The sequence below is a fragment of the Rhinolophus sinicus genome, linkage group LG15 (genome assembly GCF_036562045.2).
Source record: "Rhinolophus sinicus isolate RSC01 linkage group LG15, ASM3656204v1, whole genome shotgun sequence".
NCBI classification, from domain to species: domain Eukaryota; kingdom Metazoa; phylum Chordata; class Mammalia; order Chiroptera; family Rhinolophidae; genus Rhinolophus; species Rhinolophus sinicus.
The window spans coordinates 14136819-14164392 of NC_133764.1; the positions used below are offsets into that span (position 1 = coordinate 14136819).

Consider the following 27574-nt stretch of genomic DNA (forward strand, 5'->3'; position numbering starts at 1 on the left):
TTATACTTTCTCAAATGTCCATCTATTTGGTTATTTAAATGGACTTATTTTCCTTTTAGTTTTCTAATTTATCATTCATTCTATTACACTGTCTCCTACCCATGCAATCCTGTTCCCCAGGAAAGACCAATACCTCCAGATTCTCAAGTAACCTTCTGGATATATACTTACAAGCAAAAAAAAAATGTATACATTATATTGCATTATATCATGTCATATTATATGTGTGCATGTGCGTATATGTGTGTATATTTTTTTCCTCTTTTTTAATGCAAACCAAATCATACTATATTCATTCTACAAATTGTATTTTACATTTAACAATATGGCTTTGATATCTTTCAGATCAGCATGGACTGGGCTGTTTCCTACAGCTGTATAGTATTTCTTTGTAAGGATATACCATAATGAATTTAGCCCTCTAACAATGAACAATTAGGTTATTTTCAATTATTTGCTATTACAAACAATGCTGCAACAAATAACCTCACATATATGTCACTTTTTACATATGACCATATATCTGTTGAATAAGTTCTCAGAAGTGGAATTGCCAGGTAAAGGGAAAATTACATTGGTGATTTTGAAAAATATTGCCAAATTTCCCTTTTTCACTTCTACCTTACAACTATTATGCAAATTCTCCTTATGGTGAACCCTAAGCTGGAACTATACACAGAATGGAATTTGGGAAATGTACTTCCAGTTTAGCTAATTTGCTAGAAATTTTGAATTTTAATAGATTAACCAATTTTTTTATTTTCAATTTTTTTCTATATTTTAAGTCATCCTTACACTATTAAAATTCTCCAATTTTCCCCAATAATTTTATGGTTTAATTTTTACATTTAAATATTTGATCCATTTATAATTCATTTTTGCAAAATATATGAAGGGTGTATACAACTTACATATTGTTCCCAGATAGCTATGTCACTGCCCCTATTAATAGCACTTATTGAATCATACATTTTCCATTCATTTAAGATATCAGTTATATCATGCACTAAAATCCTTTATTACTTTATGTCTATTCCTGGACTTTTCATTTTTTTAAGCTTATAAAATGTTATTTTATTTTTTCAGATTTTTGAGGTATAACTGACAAATAATATTATAATATGTTTAAAGTGTAAAAAAAGGTGATTTGACATGTATTTACATTGTAAAATGATTCCCACAATTGAGTTAATTAACATATCCATTACCTCACATACTTACTTTTTAAAATTAGTTTTAGGTGTATAAAACAATGTAATAATTAGACATTTATAGTTACCTTTTTTTGTGTGAGAAGTTGTCTTAGTAATTAAGTTTTCTTAGCTAATTCCAGTGATGGAATATAGTATTAGTACCCACCTGGCACTACATGTAGTTATTACAATATTACTGACTATATTCCCTATGCTGTACTTTACATCCCTGACTATTTTGTAACTATCAATTTGTACTTCTTAATCCCTTCTCCTTTTTCACCTACTCCCCAAGCCCCTCCCATCTGGTAACCATCAGTTTGTTCTCTGTATCTATGAGTCTGTTTCTCTTTTGTTTATTCTGTAACCACATCTCCCTTCTAAAAGTTAAAAAAAAAACACTAATTTCACCTAAAGATGAGCAACAGAAAAAAGATTGCATACTAGAAAGAGTATGAAAAATGGGCACTCATAAATTTTAGGGAAAATTTTTATTGGGACGAGCTTATTAGAGAACAATTTAGAGCATCTATAAAAATTAAAATGTTCCTTCTTTTTGAGACAATTCTACTTTATTAAACATACAATCTTATATTAGTTTAAGGTATACAGCATAGGTATTCAACATTTATATACCTAAAGAAGTGATCACTGTGGTAAATCCAGCAACCATCTGACACCGTACCGTGCTATCACAATATTATTGACTATATTCCCTATGGTGTACATTATAACCCCATGACTTATTTGTTCTATACCTGGAAATTTGAACCTTTTATTCCCCTTCACCTTTCCCCTCCTTTTTAAATTTTTCAGTTACAGTTGATGTTCATTATTATTGGTGTCAATGGGGTGTTAACGTCCCTCACTATGATTGTATTGCTGTTGATCTCTCCCTTCACGTCATCAATACTTTATATATTTACGTACTCGTATGTTGGGCGCATAGATGTTTACTAGGATTATATTCTCTTGTTGGATTGATCCCTTTATCATTATGTAATATCTTTCTTTGTCTCTATTATAGTCTTCATTTTAAAGTCTATTTTGTCTGATATAAGGATTGCTACCCCAGTTTTGTTTTTGGCTTTGTTTTTTCTATCCCTTTGCTTTCAGGGTGGGCTATCAGAGAGTTACCAGGATAGCGCATGTGAAGCTCACCAGGCTGATTCAGTCTCACATTTGGCTGTACGCAGGAGGGCTCCACATAGGAAAGATGTGTGCCTGCCTGTAGGCTATGCATGAGACATTTCGCCCTCTACTGCTTGAATCCAGGATCAGAGAAGGTAATGATGCCATCCTATGCACCTCCTCCCATTATTGCAAAGAAGAGCTTTTGATTTTTGTTCCTTAATGAGTCCCCCTTTCTATGCAGAATTGTACTTGTCTAGCTTTTTCTACAGTTATGGATTTTCTCTCCTTGCCACTCTCTTATTCGATCTCCACTATCCTTGAAGCCTTCTCACCTAGTTTGTGTATTAGAGTTTTGCATACTTACTAGTTTCTTTGAAGACAGAATCTACATTTTTATTTCTGTTCTGCTTGTCTTGGGAAGGAATGAGTTTTGAGAAGAGAAAGTTCCAGATTTACTCTGCCATGTTCAAACCAGAAATACACATTCTACTTAATTTATTTTTCCCAAGGGTTTTGTCCTTCATAATCACTACAAATAGATTCTTTCAGCTAAGACAGGGAGGGAGGTCCAGAGTGGTGATGTCTCCTGTCCTTGCAACTGAGAATGATGTAAAGCTATTGAGATAAATGTAGTGAGAGACTTAATAAATGTGGTGTGTTCCTAGGAGTGGGAATGTCCTTACTTGGAGAGGGGGAACTTAGCAAAGGGCTCAGCACATGGAAAGGAGTCTATTTCTTCTTTTTGAATAAACATAGTAAGAAAAATGATTCTTTATCTCCTTGAATGTTTCCTTGCAGGAAGTAATGCAGCCAACATTTTGGGCCAATGAAACAGCCATTACGGAGTTCATCCTGCTGGGCTTGGTGGAGACACCAGGGCTGCGACCAGCTGTCTTTGTACTCTTCCTCTTTGCCTACCTGTTCACTGTCGGGGGCAACCTCAGCATCCTGGCAGCCATCTTGGTGGAGCCCAAACTCCACACTCCCATGTACTTCTTCCTGGGGAACCTGTCAGTGCTCGACGTTGGGTGCATCACCGTCACTGTCCCCTCAATGTTGGGTCGTCTCTTGTCTCGCAAGCGTACAGTTCCCTATGGAGCCTGCCTCACGCAGCTTTTCTTTTTCCATCAGTTGGTTGGTGTGGACTGCTTCCTGTTGACAGCCATGGCTTATGATCGATTCCTGGCCATCTGCCGGCCCCTCACCTACAGCACCCGCATGAGCCAGACGGTCCAGAGGATATTGGTGGCTGTGTCCTGGGCTTGTGCCTTCACCAATGCACTGACCCACACTGTAGCCATATCCACGCTCAACTTCTGTGGTCCCAACGTGATCAATCATTTCTACTGTGACCTCCCACAGCTCTTCCAGCTCTCGTGCTCCAGCACCCAACTCAATGAGCTGCTGCTCTTTGCTGTTGGTTTCATAATGGCAGGTACCCCCATGGCTCTCATTGTCACCTCCTATATCCATGTGGCAGCTGCAGTTCTACGAATCCGCTCCGTGAGGGGCAGGAAAAAAGCCTTCTCCACTTGTGGCTCCCATCTCACTGTGGTTGCCCTATTCTATGGTTCAGGTATCTTTAACTACATGCGACTAGGTTCAGCCAAGCTTTCAGATAAGGATAAAGCTATTGGAATTTTTAACACAGTCATTAACCCCATGCTGAATCCAATCATCTATAGCCTCAGAAACCCTGATGTGCAGGGCGCCCTCTGGCGGGTGCTCACCGGGAGACAGTCACCCGCTTGATAAGATCTTGAGTGTCACTTCCTCCTTTTTTCTTTTTAGATTAAAGGAAAAATTCTAGCTGTCTGGAACTGCTTCTATCTCCCTGAGCATGAGGATTTTTTTGTAGGGGATAATACTTATTGTTTCCCAAAGAAGCCCTGACCAATTATAGGCAATGGTTGTATAAGTTAATGCTAAGTCAATCCCCTTGACAAATTACAACTTCAGTCACTATGTGCTCCCTTTTCTGGGTAGAAGTGAAACATAGGAAGTCCTGAATGCTTACAGGTTCATGTCCCACAGGGAATGATTCTTCAGTTGCATATGGCCTGGATTCCCAAAAATATCTCAACAAACCTCCCACCCCCAAACTCCACCCCAGAGGGTCATCTGATTCCTTCAAGTTCAGGTATGCTTGGTCTGTATATAAAACATAGGCTTAGAAATGAGTTCTTTTATTTCTCCCATCAGGTTTCTACAAGCCTAAAAAAAGCAGCTCGTCTGTTCCCTATCACACAAAGATGCCAGAGGATATAGAGGGGACAGATGAGGAGCTGTACGGTCATGTATTCTCTAGTAACTTTGGAGGGCATGATCCCTGTGTGAAAAAATTTAAAACTCCATTAACACATATGATAAATCTTATAATACAAAAATAAAATTTCCTCATTTATCCTTCTAATGTTTCAAATCTTTTGAAAAGATAAGCATTTACAATCAAAATATTATTTCAACATTAAAAAAAATTAGAATACTCAATGTAAAATTCCCCTCTAAATTCTCACTCTCAGTCCCCAAACCTAGTTAAGACAACCCATAGCTGTAAATACAAGTCTGTTGTATTTGGTGATGCCTCACCCTAAATTTCTCTAATCAGTAGGAAAATATGTCTCTAACCCTGAAGAAGACCTCATCTTGTTTGCTGCTTACCAGCCTTTAGTTCAGTATCATGTAGCTTAATTCTCCTTCTAGCATCCTTTTAGGACTAATTGCCCATTCCTGGCATCTCTACTGTGCCACTGATGTTTCCCAATTAATTTCCCTACAACCTCCCTTTGGCCTGTACCTGTGGCTTGGCTCCTCCATGATACTTTATGGGGGTGAAGGGACTGGAAGGATGGGATGAGATAGAGGCAAAGAGAGAGGACATGATAGAGGAAAGCAAAACAAGGGGGAGTTTGTAGAAAAAAATGAAGATGAAAGATGAGGAATAGAGAGAAATAAGATAGAATTTCAAGCAAAAGGGGACTGAATGGGGTAGAGATAGAGTGAAAAATGAGAAAGAATGGAGAGATTGGATAAGATTCCTTGAAACTGGTAAAAGACCAGAGGAAGGAAGTGTAGTAATAAAATTAGGGGGTCAGAGATGTGGGCTTCCTATTATGTACTGTCCAGCAATAACCAATTCTGGCAGCTCTGACATCGTCACTATAGTCCATCTTCTCTACCAAGAATAAAGCAATATTTTAAGTTTTGATAAAAGTGCTAAAAAGTGTACAGGGGACTCATTTTTTGCTTCTCTAAACAGAAGGTGCTCTTAGAATGTCAGGGAGAAAGTTTATCAGATGGGGAAGAAGGGAAAAGGAATGCTGGTATTTTATCCACCTACATCTCTAAAATCTCATCAGCGTTTGTGACTAACTCCTCAACTTACCAATTCACTCCCTGCCTTTTGGGTCATGCCTGCCAATCCTGTCAGAAACTTGGGGGAAATATGGGTCTCTCCTGATCCTGTTTAGGTCACCAGACAAAATTCAAGGATGCAAAGAGAGAGCTTTCTCCAAAGAAACTGTCAAGGAAGCCCTGCAACATGGTTCTCACCTTGTCACTTCCTCTCATCCACAATGCCCTTGACCTTGAGTAAGTTCTTTACCTTCTCTCAGCTTATATTTGATAGAGGTACAAGGTTATCAACATGGTTCTTCCACCTGTAATGCTCTCTGATTCTACTAGTCTGAATGAACAGACTGTTTCACTCTTTTTACCCAGAAGAGTTACCACATCTGCCACTATCACTGCTTCTACCCACCAGAATTTCCCCCTGCTGAAAAACAGATTTTTCTTTACTTCCAAAAATCCCTGTGCCCCTGGCCTTTCTGCCATATGAACAATCATATAAAACCACAAGAGAGGATTTTGTGTGGATCCCTGGGGAGGAATGGATCCGTGGGTTCAGCATCATAAAGAAGGACCCAACAACACTGATTCTATCCACCTTCCAGGATCTCAGGGTTTCTTTAATAATTTTTCCTTTGGAATTTGTCGCTTCTTTTTTATTCCAAACTGGAAATCTCTTTGCTGCATATTTGATCATACATGTAATGTAAAATGTTGTAGAAATTCAAAACATACGGAATGTCATCATTACTCTTTTATATCATTCCCACAATAATCTCATTCTTTAACTATTGGTAATAGTTGGTGCCTAGCTTTGCAGACAAATGAACACACACACACACACACACACACACACACACACACACACACGTGTATTCCAAACACCATACTATTTTGTAATCTGTTCTTTTCCCTGTCCACATTATATCGTATCAGTCTTTACATGTCAACCAACAAATCTGTTATCCATTTTAAAGGATGCATAATATTCCATTTAATGTATAAACTATATTTATAACCTATTTGTATATAAATATATAACCTATTTATCCAAACATCTACTGATGTAATCCAAGTTTTTTTTCTTTTTTCTTTTCCTTTTTTCAAATAATTGCTAATAATACTAGAATATTCTTATTTATATATCTTTCCATACATCTGAAATTCTTTTCACTGGTTAAATTTATAAAGGTAATTTGTGTGTGTGTGTGTGTGTGTGTGTGCGCGCACTCACACTAAGGAAATGCAAAGTTAAAAGTGGATAAATATTCTGCCTTTCTATTTGCAAAAAGATGTGTACCGTTTTACATCCTGATTGGCAGTTTGAGAATCGCCAGGGCAATTTGCAAGGAAATATTGAGGATGATTGTTATCTTACTTGTTGACTTCCTTGGGTATTATAAATAAAACACTGATAATTACATTAAATACTGCATTATTTTTACATTTTAATTTCTTTCCTTATTGTGGTTAGGTAGATGTTTATATACAGAGGGAGCCAAAAAATGTATACACATTTTAAGAAAGGAATAAACTGCATTAAAATTGTAATACTCAATGTATACCTATAACGAAAGATGAATTCAAGTCACGTTTGACTTCTGCAACTACAAGGGGTTACCATCAAAGTGGTTACCATCAGTGTAATTTTAATACAGTTTTTTTTCCTTTCTTAAAATGTGTATACATTTTTGTGGCACCCTCTGTATTTATTTGTATTTATGTTTATTATTTCAAAAGCACCTCTTCATGTTTTTTGCTCTTTTGGGGGTAGTTTATCTTTATCTTGATCGGTGGAAACTCTTCACATTTTAGGATAGTATTTCTTTGACATATCTATTGCAAAATATCCCTCAACTTCCCATCTGTCTCTAACTTTGTTTAGGGTGTCTCTTGCCCAAATTAAGTTGGATATTTTAATGAAATTTATCTTGTTTTACGTCATGCTTAGAAAAAAACTACTTTTCCATCTAAATCCTGTACAAATATTTGCCAGTGATGTTTTCTAGTACTTTTACATTTCTTTTTAAATGAAATATTTAATACATAAGTGATTTTTTGACTGCCTTTTGAGTTTTATCAAATCAATTTTAATTATCATCAAATGTCTTTCTCATTCATATTTTTAACAAATGATCGAGTTCTAGTTTTAAGGCTAAGTTACCTCATCAGCTACAAAAACATAATCAATGGCAGTATTTATAACAATGTCATAGAAGAACTTCAATTTTTTTTAAAAAAAGTTATTTTAAAAAGCAGTCAAGCGGATTTCTGGTCAAGATGGCAGAGTAGATAGATCTTGTGCTTGCATCCTCTCACAACCACATCAAAGTTACAACTAAACTACAGACAACCATCATTGAGAATTCCCTGAAGTCTAGCTGAACAGAAGTCCCATAATGAAGGACATACAGAAAAAGCCACATTCAGACTGGTAAGAGGGGCAGAAAGGCAGAACGGTCCCATGTATGGTGGTTAAAATCTGTAGAGATATTGTGGCTGCAGAAGTGCCCCCTGAGAAGAAAGGGGTCCCAGCCCCACACTAGGCTTTCCAGCCCAGGGTTTTAGCACTGGGAAGAGAAGTCCCCACAATTTCAGGCTGTGAAAACCAGAGGAGATTGTAGCTGAGTGAAACAGAGCGTGGCTGAAGTCCCATGCATTCCTCTTAAAGGGCCCATGTGTGGGTTTATGCTGACAGACTCATTTGTTCTCAGCTCCAAAACTGGGGCAGCAGTTCAAAATGTGCCAGGGACATACTAGGAGGAACTGAATTGTCTGACTTCAGGGCAAGGACTGGAGAGGCAGCTTTCTCCCAGACAAAAGTGTTGGCAGAAGTCATTGTCCTTTGTTTAGCCTTCCCTCCTCCCAGCATACAGACTCAGGTGGTCACCATATCTGAGTCTCTGTCAACCTGGCTAACATTTCTCTCCACCCTGGTGATTCCCTGAGACCCCGCCCCACCCAACTTGCAGACTCACCCAAGCCATTTCCAGTGGCTTTTCCATACAAATGGCTTGTCTTGGCTCATGCTTTGGATTTTCCTAAAATCTCTCAAATGTTCACAAACCCCAAACTAGCAGCATATGGCCTCAGTGTGCTCCATACCTCTTGCTTAGTAGCCTCAAGACCAGCACTAGTGGCAGCTGGCCTTGTTTCTTTCAAGGCTTGGCCTCTCCCAGCCACTTCAAAGCCCAGCACGGGTGGTGGCCATCTGTAGATTACTTTGTGGCTCATTCCAGGTGGCCATGGGCTGGCACAGGCTGCAGCTGAACTTGGCCTGCAGCAGGTCCCCTCCCAGGAGACCCTGGGGCTGGCATACCCAGTGGCCAGCTTCAGACTGAGTCAGAGCACCACCATTCCACCTCCAAGGATGACACACCCAAAGGGCAGACTAGGCAGACACCAGAGTCCTACTAAAGCAAATCCTGCTTTGTAGGGTAAGCTCCTGCATAACAGCTCCTCCACTGTAGTCCAGGTAGGTCCTTACAACTAATCAGCCTGTGAGTCAATCCCTCCCAGTGACATGGAAACAGCAACCAAGACTCAACTACAACAGGAGGGCAAACACAACCCACACAAGGGACATACCTAGAATATCCGACTGAGGTGACCAAGGAGAATGTGTCACTGAACCCAACAGCACACCTACTACATAAGACCACTCTACTAAGACCATGAGCTATAGCAGCCCTACATAGAACAAACACAGGGAGGTAGCCAAAATGGAGAGACAAAAAAGCACATCCCAAGTGAAAGAACAAAACAAAGCTCCAGAAAAGGAACTAAACAAAACTTAGACAAGCTATAAACTTAATGTATAAACTATATTTATAACCTATTTGTATATAAATATAGAACCTATTTATCCAAACATCTACTAATGTAATCCAAGTTTTTTTCTTTTTTCTTTTCCTTTTTTTAAATAATTGCTAATAATACTAGAATATTCTTATTTATATATCTTTCCATACATCTGAAATTCTTTTCACTGGTTAAATTTATAAAAGTAATTTGTGTGTGTGTGTGTGTGTGTGAGACACAAAGTTCAAAACACTGGTTATACAAATACTGTATGGCCTCACTTACATGTGGAATCTAAATAACAAAATAAATGAACAAACAAAATAGTAACAGGCTCATAGATACAGAGAACAAACTGATAGTTGCCAGAGGGGTGGGGGATTGGAGAGCTAAGTAAAAAAGGTGAAGGGATTAAAAAATACAAATTGGTAGTTACAAAATAGTCACAAGGATATAAAGTATACCTTAGAGAATATATTCAATAATATTGCAACAACTATGTATAAGGCCAGGTGGACAACAGACCAATCAGGGTGGGGGGGGGGGTCACTGCATAAATGATATATATGTCTAACCACTATGCTGTACACCAGAAAATAATATAATATTGTATGTCAACTGTAATTGAAAAATTGAAAAATTATTTTAAAAAAATTTTTAAAGAATTTATTTTTGTGTATGCTCTAACTTTTTCCACCAGTTGAAAAAAATTGCCCCAACACCATAAAATGTAAGCTTGATCATATCTACACTGTATGTGGTAGTATATATTATTATAATAGTCAGCAAGATGACAGAAAAGGAGGGTCCCAATCATATTCCCCCCTCAGCAATAATATTTGGCAGCCATACTTGGACAAAAGTGCTTTTGTGGGAGCTTTGAGACCTAGGTAAGAGATTGTGAGACTGATGGAGCCCAAGACCGAGGAGGGCTGTTTTAAAGCAGGCCTATGCCAAGGTGGCAGATTTGCTGACTATAGTCCTGGCCACAAACCTGGTAACAGACTGGCTCCCCTGTGAGCTTGACTACAGCCCCACTTGGCCTTGGTCCTGTTGCCAGCAGTATCTGTCAAGGGACCTAGTGAGATTCATGCCCACCTGTGCCCTGGTAATAGGTCTACCAACCTCAGCCATGGCTGTGAATGCTAATGGGGTCGTGACTGACTTCCAGCCCCTATTAGCTGCTAGTCTTGCCTACCCAGGGACAAGGCAGGAGAGACACCCATCCATGCCCCTAAGATAGGCCCTCCAACCTTGGTCCAACTGCAGACACTGAAACGGCCCTGTGACTTGGCTCCAGCACCATAGTTATGGGCCAGGAACAATCTTGCTTGTCTAGAGACCCGCCAGAAGACACATTCTTCTTCTGTGGCCCCAGAAGTAGGCCCACTGATCTCAGTTCACCTGTAGACCTTGAAGTGGCCCCAGCTCCTATCATAACCCAGCTTCTCCCCCTTGAAGCCATGGGCTGGGAACACTCCTGCCCACCCAGGGTCCTGGAAGAAGACACGCTCCTGCCAAACTTGGTCTGACTGTGGATCTTTAAGAGGCCCTATAATCAATATCCAGCTTCAAAGGACATCTCAGCAGATAATTAGGACCAGCTCCAGGCATCCTTGCCTGGATGTTAAATCCCGATTCATGAAAAGTGCTTCCATCTCTTAGGTAAAACTTATTCATTCTTCTCAATGTCCCAAGGGTCCAGCCCAGGACTTAGGGCCCAGAAGACATGAATAGTGTTTGCCTTTTGGGAGATTATATGGCTTAGGGTCCAGCAAGGTTTAGCTTCCCGCATGCTCGTCGGCTCAGATGTAAGTCATTAAGAAACTACTACAGCCTAGGAGGCTTCCTCAGTAAATAAATTTGGGTTTTGGATTTTCTTGAATAGTGTCAGGGTCTTGACCTCTTTTATTACACTGAAAACTCTGACCACTAATAATCATGCCTTTTGACTTAATTCTATTGAGTTAAGAATATTAAAATAATTTGCATGCAACAGTTTCCTAAATGCAACAGATGAATTCTTTTATATACACATTTTAAACATACTATGTATATATGAGTCGGAAGTAACCTTGAACATTTTTAATCAGTAAAAATATACAAAACAGTCACAAGTGGAAATAATACTGGTAAAGTGCCCTGTGTTTTTATCACAGAAACAGAATAGAAATCTCATGCTAAGAAAACTGAAAAATGGGAGCAGCCAGATGGCTCAGTTGGTTAGAGCCTGAGCTCTCAACAAAGTTCCCAGTTCAATTCCAGTATGGGATGGTGGGCTGCGCCCCCTGCAACTAAGATTGAAAACGGCGACTAGACTCGGAGCTGAGCGGCGCCCTCCACAACTAGATTGTAGGACAGTGACTTGGAGAGAAACACTGTTCCTCAATATTCCCCAATTTAAAAAAAAATATTTAAAAAAGAAAACTGAAAAATGTTAGTTTGTATATTAAGAATATGTTTAGGAAGTGGAGAGAATAACAGCTTTCCATTTGTTTAAAATAGTCAAGCATTTGAAGTCACTGAGTTTGAAGTCATTGAACTTAGAATTAGAAGGCAGCGACCCCCTGCAGGAGTCAGAATTCTGAAGCAGGAAATCCAGCATGGGAGCACCCCATTGTTTCTTCACTCAACCCCTTCACAATGCTGGGCTTGGTTTCCACCTTAAAGGAGCTGCTGAGGTCACTTCTATCTCAGAAGGGTAATTATTTGATAGTATGAACAACTTTTTCATCTTGCTAACTGCAATGAATGATACTTTGTAAAACGCTTTTCCATTTTAAAACATACAAGTCTCTGTATCCCAATGGACGAAGCAGCAGGCACTATTGGGCGTCTGAAGGTAACGTCTGCACCCTATCAATCTGTGTGCCCTGTAAGCTGGAAGCATGGAGGTGTGGAGCAGCCTGGAGGTCAGCTCTCTGTGGCACCCCGGAGTTGACTAGAGTTTCTCTACTATAATAGCCAAACTGTAGACATTTTCCCTAAAATTCTCAGTTATCAAGAATTTTGTTTCACAGAAGAGAAGACTAGACTCATACAAATAAGTGGAGGCCCTTAGGTTAGCATCTGGGACTCCTGGGAACCAACCCAGAGGTTTTTCTTCATGAAGCTCTTCAATAAATTTGTTCCAAGTCCTCAACTTCACACAATGATTTTTGTATTTACTCTCAATCTTGACATGGAAATGTGAATTTTATACTCTAGAAATGAAAATCTTATCTTTGATGCAGCCTTGGTTGAGGCTAGAGGCCACAAGTCTCAATGGAAAGAACCTTGAGAAGATACAAGATTCCTTTACTGCATATCAGCATTTGCAATCAGCCATGACTTAAGCAGATAAGGAAGGTTAGAGAATATTACATTTGTATATTTTATCGTCTCATTAAAAATTATTCATAAATCTGTTCGCTGAAAATAACATGGACCATTCCTGTATTGTTCAGAGGTTTGTTTTAATAGTTACAAATATTTTTTGTTGTTGTTACAGGAAGACAAATTCTGAGAGAAGTCTAGACCTGCGCTCAGTTCCTGATGAAGGTATATCCTATGTAAAACCACAAATAAAATTACAAACTAAGCATGTGTAACTGTTTGTTTACATCATTACAAAAATCTAAGTAAATTTTGCTGATTGCCAAATGTCCAGTTTAGAAAGCCATTATCCCATGAGCATCTTCAAGATACACAGTCGTTGTTTTCAGTGTTAAGCTTGTTGCGGAAATTCTCTATTGCCCTATGGAAGTTACCTTATTAAAAGTGGCTCGACCTAGTTGAGTCATGATAAATTCCAGGTGAATAAATCAGTCTCTATTTCACTCTTCTTGTGGCCCTCGTAACCCTTCAAGATCTTAAAAATTGTGGTCTCAGAAAATTTTTTCTTTCGTTTCTATTTGCCAGATTGAATATATAATGTGGCTTTGTAGATGTGATGACAAGAGATTGGCCAGCTTCCATACTTATTTAAAAATCACTATCAGTGCCTCTACTGCAGAGGTTTTCAATTCACCTTCTCTAATCTGCCTTCTGAAAGATTTAGTGACCAGGTGATCAGGACTGGTGAGGAAGATCTTGCCTGTCAGAGTCAATATTTGTCCCTATCATCCTGCTGGCCCCAGCAAGAGCAGCTGGCTTTGGATGTCTCCACAAGTATTGCTAACCAGATTCCAGGTTACGGGACCCACCTAGTTCTAATATAGTTAAAATTCCTTTGACATTTTTATCTTTATAAATTCTTTTTATCATCTTTCTTTCTTTAACTACCTCTTATGTTTTTCCATTTCAAGTCTGTTCATACGTTTTCTTATCTTTGGCTTTATTTCTTTTACACCCGGAGATATTTCTACCACGATTCCATTTTACTATTACTTTCTCTCCTTGTCTGATGGAACCTTACCAAGCAAGTGGCCCAGCTACTCAAAGCGTACTACTCAGACCACCAGCAACAGCATCGCCCGTGAGCCTCTTGGCAAGGCAGGGCATACGGGGAGATGTTGGTCAAAGGGTACAAAATTCAGTCCTGCAAGATGAATAATTTCTGGAGATTGAATGTACAGTAGTGTGACTATAGTTAACAATACTCCATTGTATACTTGTAATTTGCTAATTTGCTTAAAGGGTACATCTTAAGTGCTATCACCACACATACACACAGAGATGAAAATGGTAACTGTGCATTATTTTAATGGTTACAAAGATTTAGACTCATAACCTTGAGACAACAAGTGCTTGTATAGTTTCCTATTTTTGTAGGAAAAAATATACTTGTTCACTTAAAATCAGCACTTGCAATCAAATATTGACTTTCCTTGCTAATATTTTGCTAATTAACCCACAGTCCATCACCTCACTGATTGAGTTTTGATGAACTAGCATAAAAGGCTGCACAAACTTTTAGAATTATGAACAGTGCAAAAGACATTCATCCTCGTGAAGTTATTGTATAAGTAAAAAATGAGTAAATAAGTAACTCTTTAACAGATTAACTTTAAAGCACAATGCGAAATCTTGAGATTTTCCTCAGTAATATCAAATTCATGGTAGGAGTCAAGGAGAGGAGTGGCAATTAGGCACATGTGGGATTCAGAAATGAGACACTTGAAGTAGAAATTTCTATGACGTTCCTCACACGAAAGAACAGAAGACACCTGCAGTTTCTCTGCAGGCGTCACCGGCCCCACGAGAGGGAGACTTTGCCCCTGCAAAGTCTCCCCAGGGCTCCCTTCATGTCCTTGTTCCGGAGGCTGTAAATGAAGGGGTTCAGCAAGGGAGTGACCACGGTGTACATGACAGCAGCTGCTGTGTCCTCTTCCACTGAGTTGGAGGAAGAGGACGATGGGCACAGATAAGCTCTGATCGTGGTCCCAAAGAACAGGGCAACAACAGCAAGGTGGGACCCACAGGTAGAGAAGGACTTGCGCCTTCCCTGGGCAGAGGGAATCCTCAGGATGGCTGAAATAATGTGGATATAAGAGACCAGGATGAGCATAAAGGGGATTAAAAGGACTGCTCCCCCCAAGACGAGGACCACAAGCTCGTTGACCTGAGTGTCTGAGCAAGACACCTTCATCAGGGGGCCCAGATCACAGAAGAAATCAGGAATGATCTTCTTAGAGCAGAAGGAAAGTCGGAATATGAGGAAGGTGTGGGTCATGGCAGCGAGACTCGGAAGGGCCCAGCAGGCAGAAACCAGGAGTGTGCAGCGCTGGCGGCTCATGACCATGGTGTAGTGGAGAGGGTGGCAGATGGCCACGTAGCGGTCATAGGCCATTGTGACAAGGAGAAAGATGTCCATGATTCCAAAATGCAAGAAGAAGTAGAGCTGAGTCAGGCACCCTGCATAGGAAATGGATCTGCTCTGGGTCTGAATGTTCACCAGGGCCTTGGGCACGGTGGTGGAGGTGAAAAGAATGTCTGCACAGGACAGGCTAGCGAGGAAGAAGTACATGGGCGTGTGGAGACATGTGTTGGTGCCAATGGCCAGAACAATGAGCAGGTTCCCAGCCACAGTGACCACATACATCCACAGGAACAGCAGGAAGAGGATGCACTGCTGCTCTGGCCTCTCTGAGAATCCCCAGAGGAGGAACTCAAAGATGCTGGTCCGGTTCCCTCCTGCCATGAGCCTGGAAGTCAGAGAAAGACACCTTGAGTGAGACCCATTAAAACTCTCATATTTCACTGTAGATGATTGATGAATGTGCCATTCTCTGAACTCTAGAGAAGAAGAGGAAAGAATTATTTCAGTGGATTTGTATTGATCACATACTATGTACACTGTGTATTTTTATTGAAACCTATAAAATAGAATATACTAGGAAGCATGGGAGACACAATTTAAGAGAATTAGACTAGACTTCCTGGTTTATTTATCTGCTCTTCTTTCTGTCCCAAATTTCTTTAGTTATAATGTATTTTTCTTCAGCTGTACTTTTAGGAGAATTAAATGTTATAAGTTAATTTTATTGTTGTTTTTAGGAACAAAAGATATTGTCTAAAGAAAGAAGGGACTAAGAGTATATATTATATAAAGGTATCAACATAATGGAAAACCTCATGTGATCAGAGAGAGCCCATGCAAATAAATGTGTAATTTCAGATGAAATGAATAACCTTTGGAGAATACAATGTACCAAAATAACTTTGGTAGAGAGAAAGTCTAAGCCAACCACATTTCACAAACAATAACAAAAAAATGTTACATTAATCATTTTTCTCTTGGTAGGACTGTGATAGAAACTACTCTCAAATCTCAGTGATTTACAAAAACAAAGATTTATTTCCTCTTTTTATATTATATGTCAACTGCAAGTTGTATGCAGCTCTGACTAAAGCAGCCCTTATTTGGGACATGCCATTCTTGATGAAAAGGAGAAAAGACATGGAGAGCTCATTATGTTTCTTAAAGGTTTTGCTTGGAAGTGGTACACATGTCCACTCACTTCCATTGTTAAAACAAGTAACATGGCTAACTAGATGCCAGGGAGACACAGAACTATAACCTCCCACAGGGAAGCAGTGAAAATGACATAGCAAACAGTGGGAGTGTATAATCTTCCTTCTGGGAAGGTAGATAACTGACAACAAAAATCTAGTCTAGCATATTTGTCAAACAGCTACTCCCTAAAGAAGTGCCAGGATCACCTAGTTTCACAGGGCTTCCCACCAAGCCTTTAAAAAGTAGACAATCTCTTTTTCTATTTATATGATGCCAAACTAACACCTCACAGAATCCTTCCTGGACACAAGAAAGAAAATGTGAGTTCACGATGGAGGGATCAGGCTATCATTTCACAAATCCAGATGGTGAGATCAATCATGGCATGCAATATAATGTGATGCATTTTAGTTAAAAATGTTTAATATCCATGTAATAAAATTGCTGGCAACTTCCAGTTACAGGAATACATGATCTCAAGGAGAACCTTAGCTCCACCAAGAGCAAAGAATCACACAAATTGTAAAGGTAGGAGACTACAGCGGTGCCTCCTAAACTTCAGTGTGTATATAAGCCACTCTGGGCACACAGGTCAATGCAGATTTGCATTCAGTGGTTCTGGGCGTGGGCCTGAGACTCTGCATTTCTTTTCTTTTTTAATTTCTCTTTTCTAATTATTTATTATTGTAGAATAAGAACAGAGGAGAGTATATTAGTATGCTGCCATAAGAAAATACCACTGACTGGGTGGCTTAACGACAGGAATTTACTTTCTCACAGTTCTGGAGGCTGGAAGTCTGAGACCAGCGCACCAGCATGGTTGGTTTCTGGTGAGAACTCTCTTCATGCCTTGCAGACAGCTGCCCCTTCGCTGTGCCCTCCCATGGTCTCTTCTCTTTTCTTTTTTTTTTTCTTTTCTTTTAATTGATTGGGGTGACAGTTGTTAGTAAAATTACATAGATTTCAGGTGTACAATTCTGTATTACATCATCTATAAATCCCATTGTGTGTTCACCACCCAGAGTCAGTTCTCCTTCCATCACCATATATTTGATCCCCCTTACCCTCATCTCCCACCCCCACCCCCCTTACCCTCTGGTAACCACTAAACTATTGTCTGTGAGACTCTGCATTTCTAACAAGCTCCAGGTGTTGCTGACGCTGCCATCAATGAATATAAATTTGAGAAAGAGGAGATTGAGGCAATCTCTTCAATTAGTCACTGTTGTGAAAAAATGAATCCTTAGACATAAAAAAAAAAAATCTTCAACAAGATTCTCAATGACTGGATGCAATGCAAGGTCCTAGATTAAATTCCTAGTTTGGTAGACCAAAGACACTGAAAAAACACTTTTGAGGATAAGTGGAGAAATTTGACTATATACTAGAAGTGGATAATAATAAGAAATTATTACTTGGGTTGATGTGAAAATGTTATTTAGGGCGTGTGGAAAAGATTACTTTTGAGATATATGCTTAGTATTTAGGAATGTAATATCATGAGACACTCCAAAGGAACAAAGCAAAATATATGAATCTGAATCAAATTGTACTAAAATGGAAAGAGTCCTGCATTTGGACATCCAAATGGTTCTCTGAATTTTATACATAATTTTTGAAGGATAGAAGAACATACATTGTCATATCCTGGAATGTTTACATTTCAAAGATAAACATATACCAAATAATTTTAAATAGTAATCAACATATATTGAGAACTTACTCTCCAGAACCCTTTCCAAAGTTTACTTGTACCATCTTATTTAACCTTCACAGTACACCATGAAGTAGAAGCCGTTAGCTGGCTCCAGCTACATAGAAGAGTGATGGTCAGACAAGTTAAGTCAAAATAACCAGCCTAGTCCACACAGTTTTTAAGTGGTAGAATCAAGACAAGCCAAATTCTCTCAAAATCTGAAACCTCAGCTCTTATCTTTGACCACACCAAGTTGATTCTCCCTCTGATTTCCTAGGTGAGCTCAAAGCTTCTTTCTCTCCCTCCAAAGAACTCTGCCATAAGGCAAGAAGACATGCTGTTTCCAGGACTAACGGTACGACATTCACTTATTCAACAATATTACTGAGGGTAATATTAAGGGTGAACTAAGTGCTAGGAATGGTGTAAACTTCTGAGGATAGAGAGAAATTATGTATAAAAAGAAGGATGAATTTGAAAACACTTATTCGTAAAGATATCTGTATCCCTATGTTCATTGCAGCTTTATTCACAATAACCAAGACATGAAACAACCTAAGTGTCCTTCAGCGGATGACTGGATAAAGCAGATGTGGCACATATGTATATATATATTAATATATGTGTATATATGCATATATACCGGGGGTGCCAAAAAAAAGTATACAAGTGGACACTTCAAAGTCACTCAAGCAGTAGTTCGCCGTAATCAGAAGTCTCCGGACGCTGATGGAAACCACTCTGAGCACCTCTTGTAATTGCAGAAGTCAAACGTGGCTTGTGTTCATCTTTTGTTATTGGTATATATTGAGTATTACAATTTAAAACAATTTTCCTTTCTTAAAATGTGTATTTTTTGGCACCCTCTGTATATACACATATATACGTATATATGTGTGTGTGTATATATGTATATATGTGTGCATATATGTATATATATGTGTATACTGGTGTGTGTGTGTGTGCGTGTGTGTGTGTGTGTGTGTGTGTGTGTGTAATACCCTGGAATGTGATAATCGGTTTTGTTGAACTTAGGACAAACTTGCAACAACGAAGAGTTGGCCTTCTATGATGCGTAAATATCGTAAATTTGTTACCAGTACATAAAATTTCGTGTATCTTGTATCTGTTCTTGTTTTGCAATTATTTGTTACATAAAATTTTTCGTACCATAATATATTAAAATACAAATGCTAGAATTCCTTTATAATACAAAAAAACAAGTACCTAAATGCAAACAAATAAAAATTTGAATGAAGAAATTAAAATGAAAGAGTTTCTACCTGAAAGTGTGAGCCAAAAGCGTGGGTGCGCATTATACACGGGAATGCATTAAATGAGGCAAAGCATGGTCATTTCACTCTAATGTGGGATATAAAATAGAAAGCAACAAACAAAACAAACTCATGGACACAGACAATAGTATGCTGGAAAAACAAAAGCTCAGTCTTAGAATATACATAAAGTTGTCTTAGAACTGCTAATCTTTACCACTGAGAAAAACAAATAACCAGAGAATATGTGTTTACAGTTCCTTTTTGAACTTAGCATGAGGACATATAGTCAAAATACTGCATTCAAGAATTAGTTAGGTTACTTCCTCCTGCCCTCTTTCAGTGTAGTTACATTATTTTTGAAATACTTTTACACTTTAACATCCTCCTTCCTCCCAAACTGTGCCAGTGCTGAGATTTTGTTATACTTTCGTTATCAAATGCTGAGGTCTTTTCTTCCCTACTTGACTCAGACACTTCAGAGATGGACAGCATGCCGTAGTGACCTGTATATCCTCACTGCCCCTGGACGTGCTGGTCCATGTTTGCTGCTGCACAGGGAGTTGTGTTGGGACACGTGTGTCACCACAGCTGTCAAGCTTACCTTCCTGCCAGTGTCCATCTCTGCCACCATCACCGATGACCTATTGCCTCTTCCTCAATCCTCTACGTCATTGGAGATTAACATGAAAATTCTGCTGTGGACTCCGAGGCAAGACACAGGGACACATGTGAACATAACAACAGGCTCATGTCCAGGTAGCCTGCCTCTGCTGCAGCAAGCCCCTCTTACACCCCAACTGCAGCAGGGCTGCAGACGGGGTTCTGTTCATGACAGCAGAACCTGTGGAATAACCCTAGGGTCTCAGCCTTGGGCTATAAGGGGACCTGTGCTATTTATTTCCCAGGCAGCCTCAGTGTGAGTTCTCTCGGGGATCCTGTGGGAGTTTGCAGCTTAGTAATTGTCCCATGCCCTTGACAGCCTCTCAGGAGCAGTTACTGGACGGATGTCATCCAGCCATATTGTGATTTCCTTTAAGAAGAGTTATTAACTGCCTGTCTCTTGAGTTGAACGAGAGAACCACCCGATCCATCCAAAAACATCTCCTTTGGTTGCTCATCAATGAAGCGGCACTCTTTAATGAAGTCATAAAAGGTCTCTGCTAAAATTAGGAAATCTTGTGCCACCAGCATTTCTGTGGCCAGTGCTTTCCCTGCTCTTCCCTCAGGGAAACACTGGAGAAGAAAAGCTTAGACTCTTAGAATATCCTAAAGCTGTCATAGAACTGCTAACTCATACCACTGAGAAAAACAAATAAATAACTAGAGAATATGTTTTCAATTCCTTTTTTAACCTAGTATGAGGCTATATATAGTCAAAATACTATGTTCAAGAATTGGTTAGGTTACTTCCTCCTGCCCCCTTTCAGTGTGGTTATGTTATTTGTTTGAAATACCATGGGAGTGGGGTGGAAATAATTTTACCAGGTTATAAAACACACCATATATATAAACACATCATATATATATATATATATATATATATATATATATATATATATATATATATATATATTCAGATATGGTATAGTTACCAGGTATAGATATAAAATCAAGGGTAGGAGAAAACCAAATCAGATAGAATACAAACAGAAACAAATCTAACTGGGTTTCAAATGAATAATAGAATCACATTAAAAAGGAGGAAGGAAATTAAACCAAGTAGCTTTTGAACATGGTATTTTTACTACCCTCAGGCTAATGACACATTTAACTATAGAAATTTATTTTATAGAATGAGTTAGTGATTCTGAAACGATGTGTGTCCTACAATTGAGCAAATAAGTAATTCTAATGAGGATAATAACAGCCAGGTTTCTTATTGTTGCGGAAGGGAATTTTAAACACAGAAAGTGAAAAGGCTAGAATGAACCCTGTGTGTTGGGCTGAGACTAGAGGTATGCGTGTAAACTCATGGTTCTCAAGATGATAAATACAAAAAAAAAAAAAAAAGAATAAAATGAAATGGAACTAAAATTTGTAAACACCCAAATTTAAGGTGACGTGGAGAGGAAAATGCTATTAAGTATATTACAAAGTTGCCAAATTATACCATAATATACTAATAAACTGAACAGTTTTGAGAAAATAAAATAAAATAAAAATGGGGCTGTAACAACTGGTTCATTCAAGATGTGTCACAGACCTGAGTATGACAGCCAAAACTATCGAGCCTGTGGTAAGCAGCTTTCTTAGGATGCAAAAAGCACTAAACAAATGAAAACGTGGATAAATTGTTTTTCATAAAAAATTCTGAGACTTGGGCCGGCTCAGTGGCTCAGGCGGTTAGAGCGCCATGCTCCTAACTCTGAAGGCTGCTGGTTCGATTCCCACATGGGCCAGTGGGCTCTCAACCACAAGGTTGCCGGTTTGATTCCTCGAGTCCTGCAAGGGATTGTGGGCTGCGCCCCCTGCAACTAGCAATGGCAACTGGACCTGGAGCTGAGCTGCGCCCTCCACAACTAAGACTGAAAGGACAACTTGACTTGGAAAAAAGTCCTGGAAGTACACACTGTTCCCCAATAAAATCCTGTTCCCCTTCCCCAATAAAATCTTTTAAAAAGATGATAAATACATAGGCAGAGAGATAGATAGATAGATACATAGTTACATAGATAGATAGATAGATAGATAGATGGATATAGAGGGTTGTGTATGTGTATATACACATACCTGTATTTCTTAACTCTGTCCACTGAGCAGACCTAGAAGCAATGACATCTCCATAGCAACAAGCACACTTATCATCCAGAAATCAGTTTTGAAATATCAGGAAGGACTTTACACCCCAAATCTGAAGGCAGGGAAGTGAGGAAACATCAAAATACAGAGAGGCAGAGAACAGAAACAGAGATGTGCATAGATAGTTGCCTCGCAGGAGCTGTGACTTTTACACAGGGATGCAGGAGTCACAGATTAGTAGTTTTAGGAATAAATTCTCCAACCTCTCTTTCTTCCCTCCCTCCAGTCTCCGCGGCAGCTCTCCATTGGCTAAACCAAACCAAATGCCAGAGGATAAGGCAGCCTATTGTTGCGTTCGTACTGATCAGCTTCCCTGAGTGCAGAGCAGGGTGGAGAAAAGAGATTGAATTTGGATTTCCGGTCAAGATGACAGAGTAGGTGAACGCTGTGCTCACCTCCTCTCAGGACAACATCAATTACAACTAACCCACAGAAAAATCATTATTGAGAATCACTTGAAGTCTAGCTGAACTGACGCCCTACAATTACGGACATACAGAAGAAGCCAGCTCAAGACTGGTAAGAGGGGCAGAGATGAGGAACAGGATGGTCCCATACCCTCATGTGACCATTAAAAATAGGGAGGGATATCTCAGCTGCAGAGGTTCCCCCCTCCACCTCCCCACGTCGAGGAGCGAGGGGTCCCAGCCCCACACCAGGCTCCCCAGCATGACCTTCATTTTCTTTCAACACTCAAAACTTCTTTATTGCTTAAAAATTTTTGTCCTTTTAATTTTCCTTAAGGAAGGATTTCTGCTACCGTCTGAATGTTTTTGTCCCTACCTGCAGCCCCACCCCCCCACACACACAATTCATACACTCAAATCCTAATGCTCAATGTGATGGTTTAGGAGGCAGGGCGTTTGGGGAGTTCATGAGGATGGAGCCTCATGAATAGGATTAGTGCTCTTAGAAAGAGACCCTACAGAGCTCTCTCCCTCTTTCTGCCACATGATGACACAAGGAAAAGGGTCTTCTATGGACTGGGAAGCCCGCAACAAACACCAAATTTGCCAGTGGCATGATCCTGGAGTTTTCAAGCCTCCGGAACTGTGAAAAATGAACTTCTACTGTTTATAAACTACCCAGCCTGTGGCATTTTTTTTATAGTAGCTCAAATAGACTAAGACAACTTCTGAATTCTGTCCTGACTATTACTAATTTATTTTCTGAAATGTCAATTCTGCCTTAAAATGGAATTAAAATCATTTTTCTGCTCCTTATTCACTTCTGTCTGCTGTTTCTATGTCAATTTCATTTTCATCTGAATTTGTTTACTACTCTCATTTTAAATGTCTTCAGAATATGAAAAAATAATTTTAAAAAATTCTGTTTCCTTCCTTAACTGCATTCAAACACAAGTTTCTCTTCCACGTACTTAAGGGACTGTTCTTCTCTTACTCTGCAAATATAGATCATTCTTTTTTAAAGTGTCTTTAAACTATAAGGGATTTAACAAAGCCTGAAATTTTCTAACAGAAAATTAAATTTAGCTTCTTTTACCATCCACAGGATTGTCTCTTTAGGACACAGAAAGTCAGAAATCCCTTTCACTGGCTAATGAAAGGTGTAGTCACTATAGACAGAAATATTTGCAATGTTTGATATTAAAGTATCGTTTTCTTCGTAGTTCTCTTTGATGGCATTGTGTAATTCCTTGCTCCTACTGGTACCTAGAAAATAAAACATGGAAATAGTAAGAGATTTCAAAAATATATATAAAGAGACAAATATGATTACCAGGAGGAAAATACTTATGATGAGATATCATCTGTGTCTCAGGAACCCACGTCCTGGACGCTGGAGCATGATCTAAACACAGGGCAGGTAATGAGAGAGCAAATAGGAAGGTGTGACTCAAAATATGTGTACGCCTAAAGGAAAATGGAATTCAACAAATATTTGGATATGTCCCATATGCAAAATCTGAAGAAGAGTTTGGAGAGTTGTCTAATAATTACATGACCAGGAGTAAAATAGGTAGTCAGTAGGTAGCATGATAGGTAGTAAAGCTAATAGCATAGAGGTAGTAAAGTATTGAGTTAGTCAAATAACAGTGCTAACTCTGTGCCACGCTCTAGTTCAAGAACTTTTCAGATATTTGTTCATTTGATCCTCAGAACAACTTTATGAGGATGCCGTTATTGCTGTTGTTATTCTAATTAATAGAGATGAGTAAGTACATTAAATAACTGTCTGAGGTCAGTTGCAGCCAGTAAGTGGCAGAGCCTGGAATGAAACCCAGCCAGAGCTTCACCATGGTCCTCTACAGAAAGCAGTGACCTCTCTGCCACAGGAGGTGCTAAGTCATAGTAACCTACTGACCATTAATGGGGCTGTTATAAAAGTGACGCATACATGAGGTGGACTAGACAACATCTAGGCCCTTTCCATATCTAAGAATTTAAAAAATTCAGAGACTTACTATTAAAATACTAGAAAAAAGAAAGCTGAACTATCACCATAACCCTCCTCAAGAGAAATCATAAACAAAAGGTGAAATATAATTCTTCTGTTTTGCATCTTTAATACCAAAAAGCCTCCAGTATAGCCTGAAATAAAACCAGGCGCTTGTACCATAGTCCTTGTATCTCAAGGGATGGTTTCAAGTTTGTACTGAACAGCAGAGAGGAGCCCACATTCCGAGAAAAAGCTTAGAATAGGTCAGCCAAGTGCTTAGACCCTGGAGACACACCATATTGAAAACTCTGCTGCCTATCCTTCCTTCTAGAACTCTGGGAAAGATTACTCTTGAGAACCACTGTCCCCTCAGGGCACAGACGTAGAAGTGTGTAATGAGTCTCAACAATTACTCTGACTAAGACCTGAATGAACATGGGGAAATCATTTTTCAAGAGACTTTATAACCTAGTGAATCATTCATACTTTTCTCTATCCTACTTCTGAGAGGAGGAAACTAAAGTACTCATTTTCAGGCTCTATCCAGGACAAGTTCCCTCCATCCCTTCTGCTCCACAGTTGGGAAACTTGGGGTTCCTCTTTCCAAGCCATCCAAGTCCTGTCTCCTCTGCCTCAGGAACAGAAGACCTGCTCTCCAACATGCCTGCCCCCGAAAAAGAATGCGAATGGGTGCTGGCCCATTGGCTGTAAACTTCCCATTTGTGGAAGAGGAGTGAAGGGCACAGGACCAAAGGCTTTTTGACAACATCTGAGCTGACTCCGCACGTAGGGGCCGTGGACAGTGGAGAACAATCTCTATGACAGTGATATCAAGGGACAGATAGCCAGCACCTGCACTACAGGTCTTATCCCTTTTGAGCCTCACAACAAGAGGTAAGTAGAATTATTTTGTCATTTTATCAAAAGAAAAAATTGGTGAACTGAGTTATCTAAAATCACACAGAGAAGGACTGGCAAAACTAGGACTCAAACCTTGACTCCAGAACCCAGGTTCTCAAGATTGCGTGAACAAAACAGAGAGAGAGGAGAGGAGGAGAGAGGAGAGGGGAGAAAAGGGGAGGAGAAGGGAGGAGGAGGAACTCTCCTTGTGACAATTGTTATTCTTGGGCCCTTATCCATGAAAACCAGATGAGGAAGGAGGAATTTTGATTTGGTTATCTCAGTCCTAAGCTCTCCACCTCATGAACTAATATTGTGTGTGTGTGTGTGTGTGTGTGTGTGTGTGCATGCACTAGCACAAACCCATTTTCTTAGAGAGGAGCTGCTACTAACCCACCTTGTATTCCCACATTCACAGTGTATGCTAACAGGCCCCTTCAGAAAATTATGTTATTTTAATTATCAAAACATAGATGGGTCAAAGTACTTGGACATTCCTTTGGCCTTGTCTGCTAACCACAATGGCAAGGGGGTGTATTTGGCCTCTTATGTCCCTGGAAAATTGTCCTCAGCACTGTCACACTCATGTGACAGATATCTCAGAGCACCAACACTTGCCAGGAAAGTGGATTTTAGCAGCCCAGCATTGCCTGGAATTCTGATTAATTCCAGTGAACTCAAGGCTCTTACTCTGTCTCTAGCATTCATGTTGATGCTTCTCCTGGCTCCTCTCTCCGGGGATATACAGTTCTTTTACCTCTCTCTTCAAGATTTCAGCAGAAATCATCTCTCCCTGTGACATTTAACACTGAGGATTCCGAAGTCCCTGTGCTCAGAAACTTCCCTTCTCTGCTTTCCTGTCTCTCTCTCTCTCTCTCTCTCTTTTCAATGGTTGCATTTTTAGAGCATATGTTTAATTTAGCCATATAATCCATTTAAGATGTTATAAAAATTTTTTTAGTTTCAGATGTACAAAACAATGTAATAGTTAGACATTTACACCCCTCACAAAGTGATAACTCCCTGCTCTACCCCCTGCCAATCTACTACCCATCTGGCATTGCGTATAGCTGTTACAATTCCATTGACTATATTTCCTATGTTGCATTGATTTAACCAACTACTTCTTCTCTGGTGCAGCTTTTTCTTATATTTATTAACTCTTTTTTTTTTTTTAATCAATTTGTGATAATCCTTGCACCAGATTGTCATTGAAAATGCTGCCTTATTCACCAGCCCTTTTATATGCCCAAATGCTTGTATTACAAAAGGTTGCATATTTCTGTTGCCAAAAAGGGTAGTACAATTTACATCCACTATACTAATTTTTGGTATGTAACAAATCCAGTACAAAGGTTTTATGTTGGTTCAAAATTCTCCACATTATAACCCCAAACTTCTTTTCCAGGCTGATTTCCCACTTTTGTATGTTTTCTCCACTATTCCTTGTTAAATTTTGTTTTAATTTACTTCAACCTCTTTTCTTTTATTAGTCATAACAGCTTCTTCTCTTATGATTGATCTATTCTAACAAGTTGCCCATAGTTTCCTTTTTGACCCTCTTACGAGCATCTGGGACTCTTACATATTCTAATACTAATGCTTTATTGATTATATGTGCAGCAGATTCCTCTTTTGCGCCCATGATTTCTCTTTCCCCTTTCTTTATAGTCTTTTTCATGCCAATGTTTTCAATTTAAAATAGTCAAAGTGTAATAGATTTTTCTTATTTTTTGTGTGTTTTGTGCTGGTTTAAAAAATTAGTCCCTTTCCTGATATCATAAACATATTTTCCTCTAATTATTTTCAGCTCTATTGAGATATAATTGACATATAATACTGTAAAGGTTTAAGGATTATGTGTTGATTTGAGATGTTTATATGTTCCTCTAAGTTTTTTGAAGTTTTGCTTTTCACAATTAATCCTTTAGGGGTTATTTTTCAATATTATTTTTCATATATGGGTATCCCGTTGTTCCCATTCTCTTTACTAAATGGTCAGTCTATCCTTTCCCTGCCATTTCTAAACCAACTTATGTCATGTACCAACTGCTAATAAATGCTTCATCTGATCCATCTCTCTAGTCTG

At 39.2% G+C, this 27574-nt stretch overlaps 2 protein-coding genes across 2 annotated transcripts; one reads left to right on the plus strand and one right to left on the minus strand.

The window, feature by feature from the left end:
• The first annotated feature begins 3131 nt into the window (after positions 1–3131).
• Positions 3132–4079, plus strand: LOC141568932 (olfactory receptor 3A1). Its single transcript, XM_074320265.1, has one exon. It carries the CDS (start codon positions 3132–3134, stop codon positions 4077–4079), a length of 948 nt encoding a protein of 315 aa, XP_074176366.1.
• Positions 4080–13202: 9123 nt separating this feature from the next.
• On the minus strand, positions 13203–15666 carry LOC109439144 (olfactory receptor 1P1). Its single transcript, XM_019719375.2, has one exon. The coding sequence runs from the start codon at positions 15595–15597 to the stop codon at positions 14644–14646; it is 954 nt and encodes a 317-aa protein (XP_019574934.2). The 5' UTR covers positions 15598–15666; the 3' UTR covers positions 13203–14643.
• Between the last annotated feature and the right edge of the window lie 11908 nt (positions 15667–27574).

What these genes read in the sequence shown, in the direction of transcription:
- LOC141568932 (XM_074320265.1), top strand. Translation starts at nt 3,132, where the DNA reads ATGCAGCCAACATTTTGGGCCAATGAAACAGCCATTACGGAGTTCATC.
- LOC109439144 (XM_019719375.2), bottom strand. Translation starts at nt 15,597, where the DNA reads ATGGCAGGAGGGAACCGGACCAGCATCTTTGAGTTCCTCCTCTGGGGA.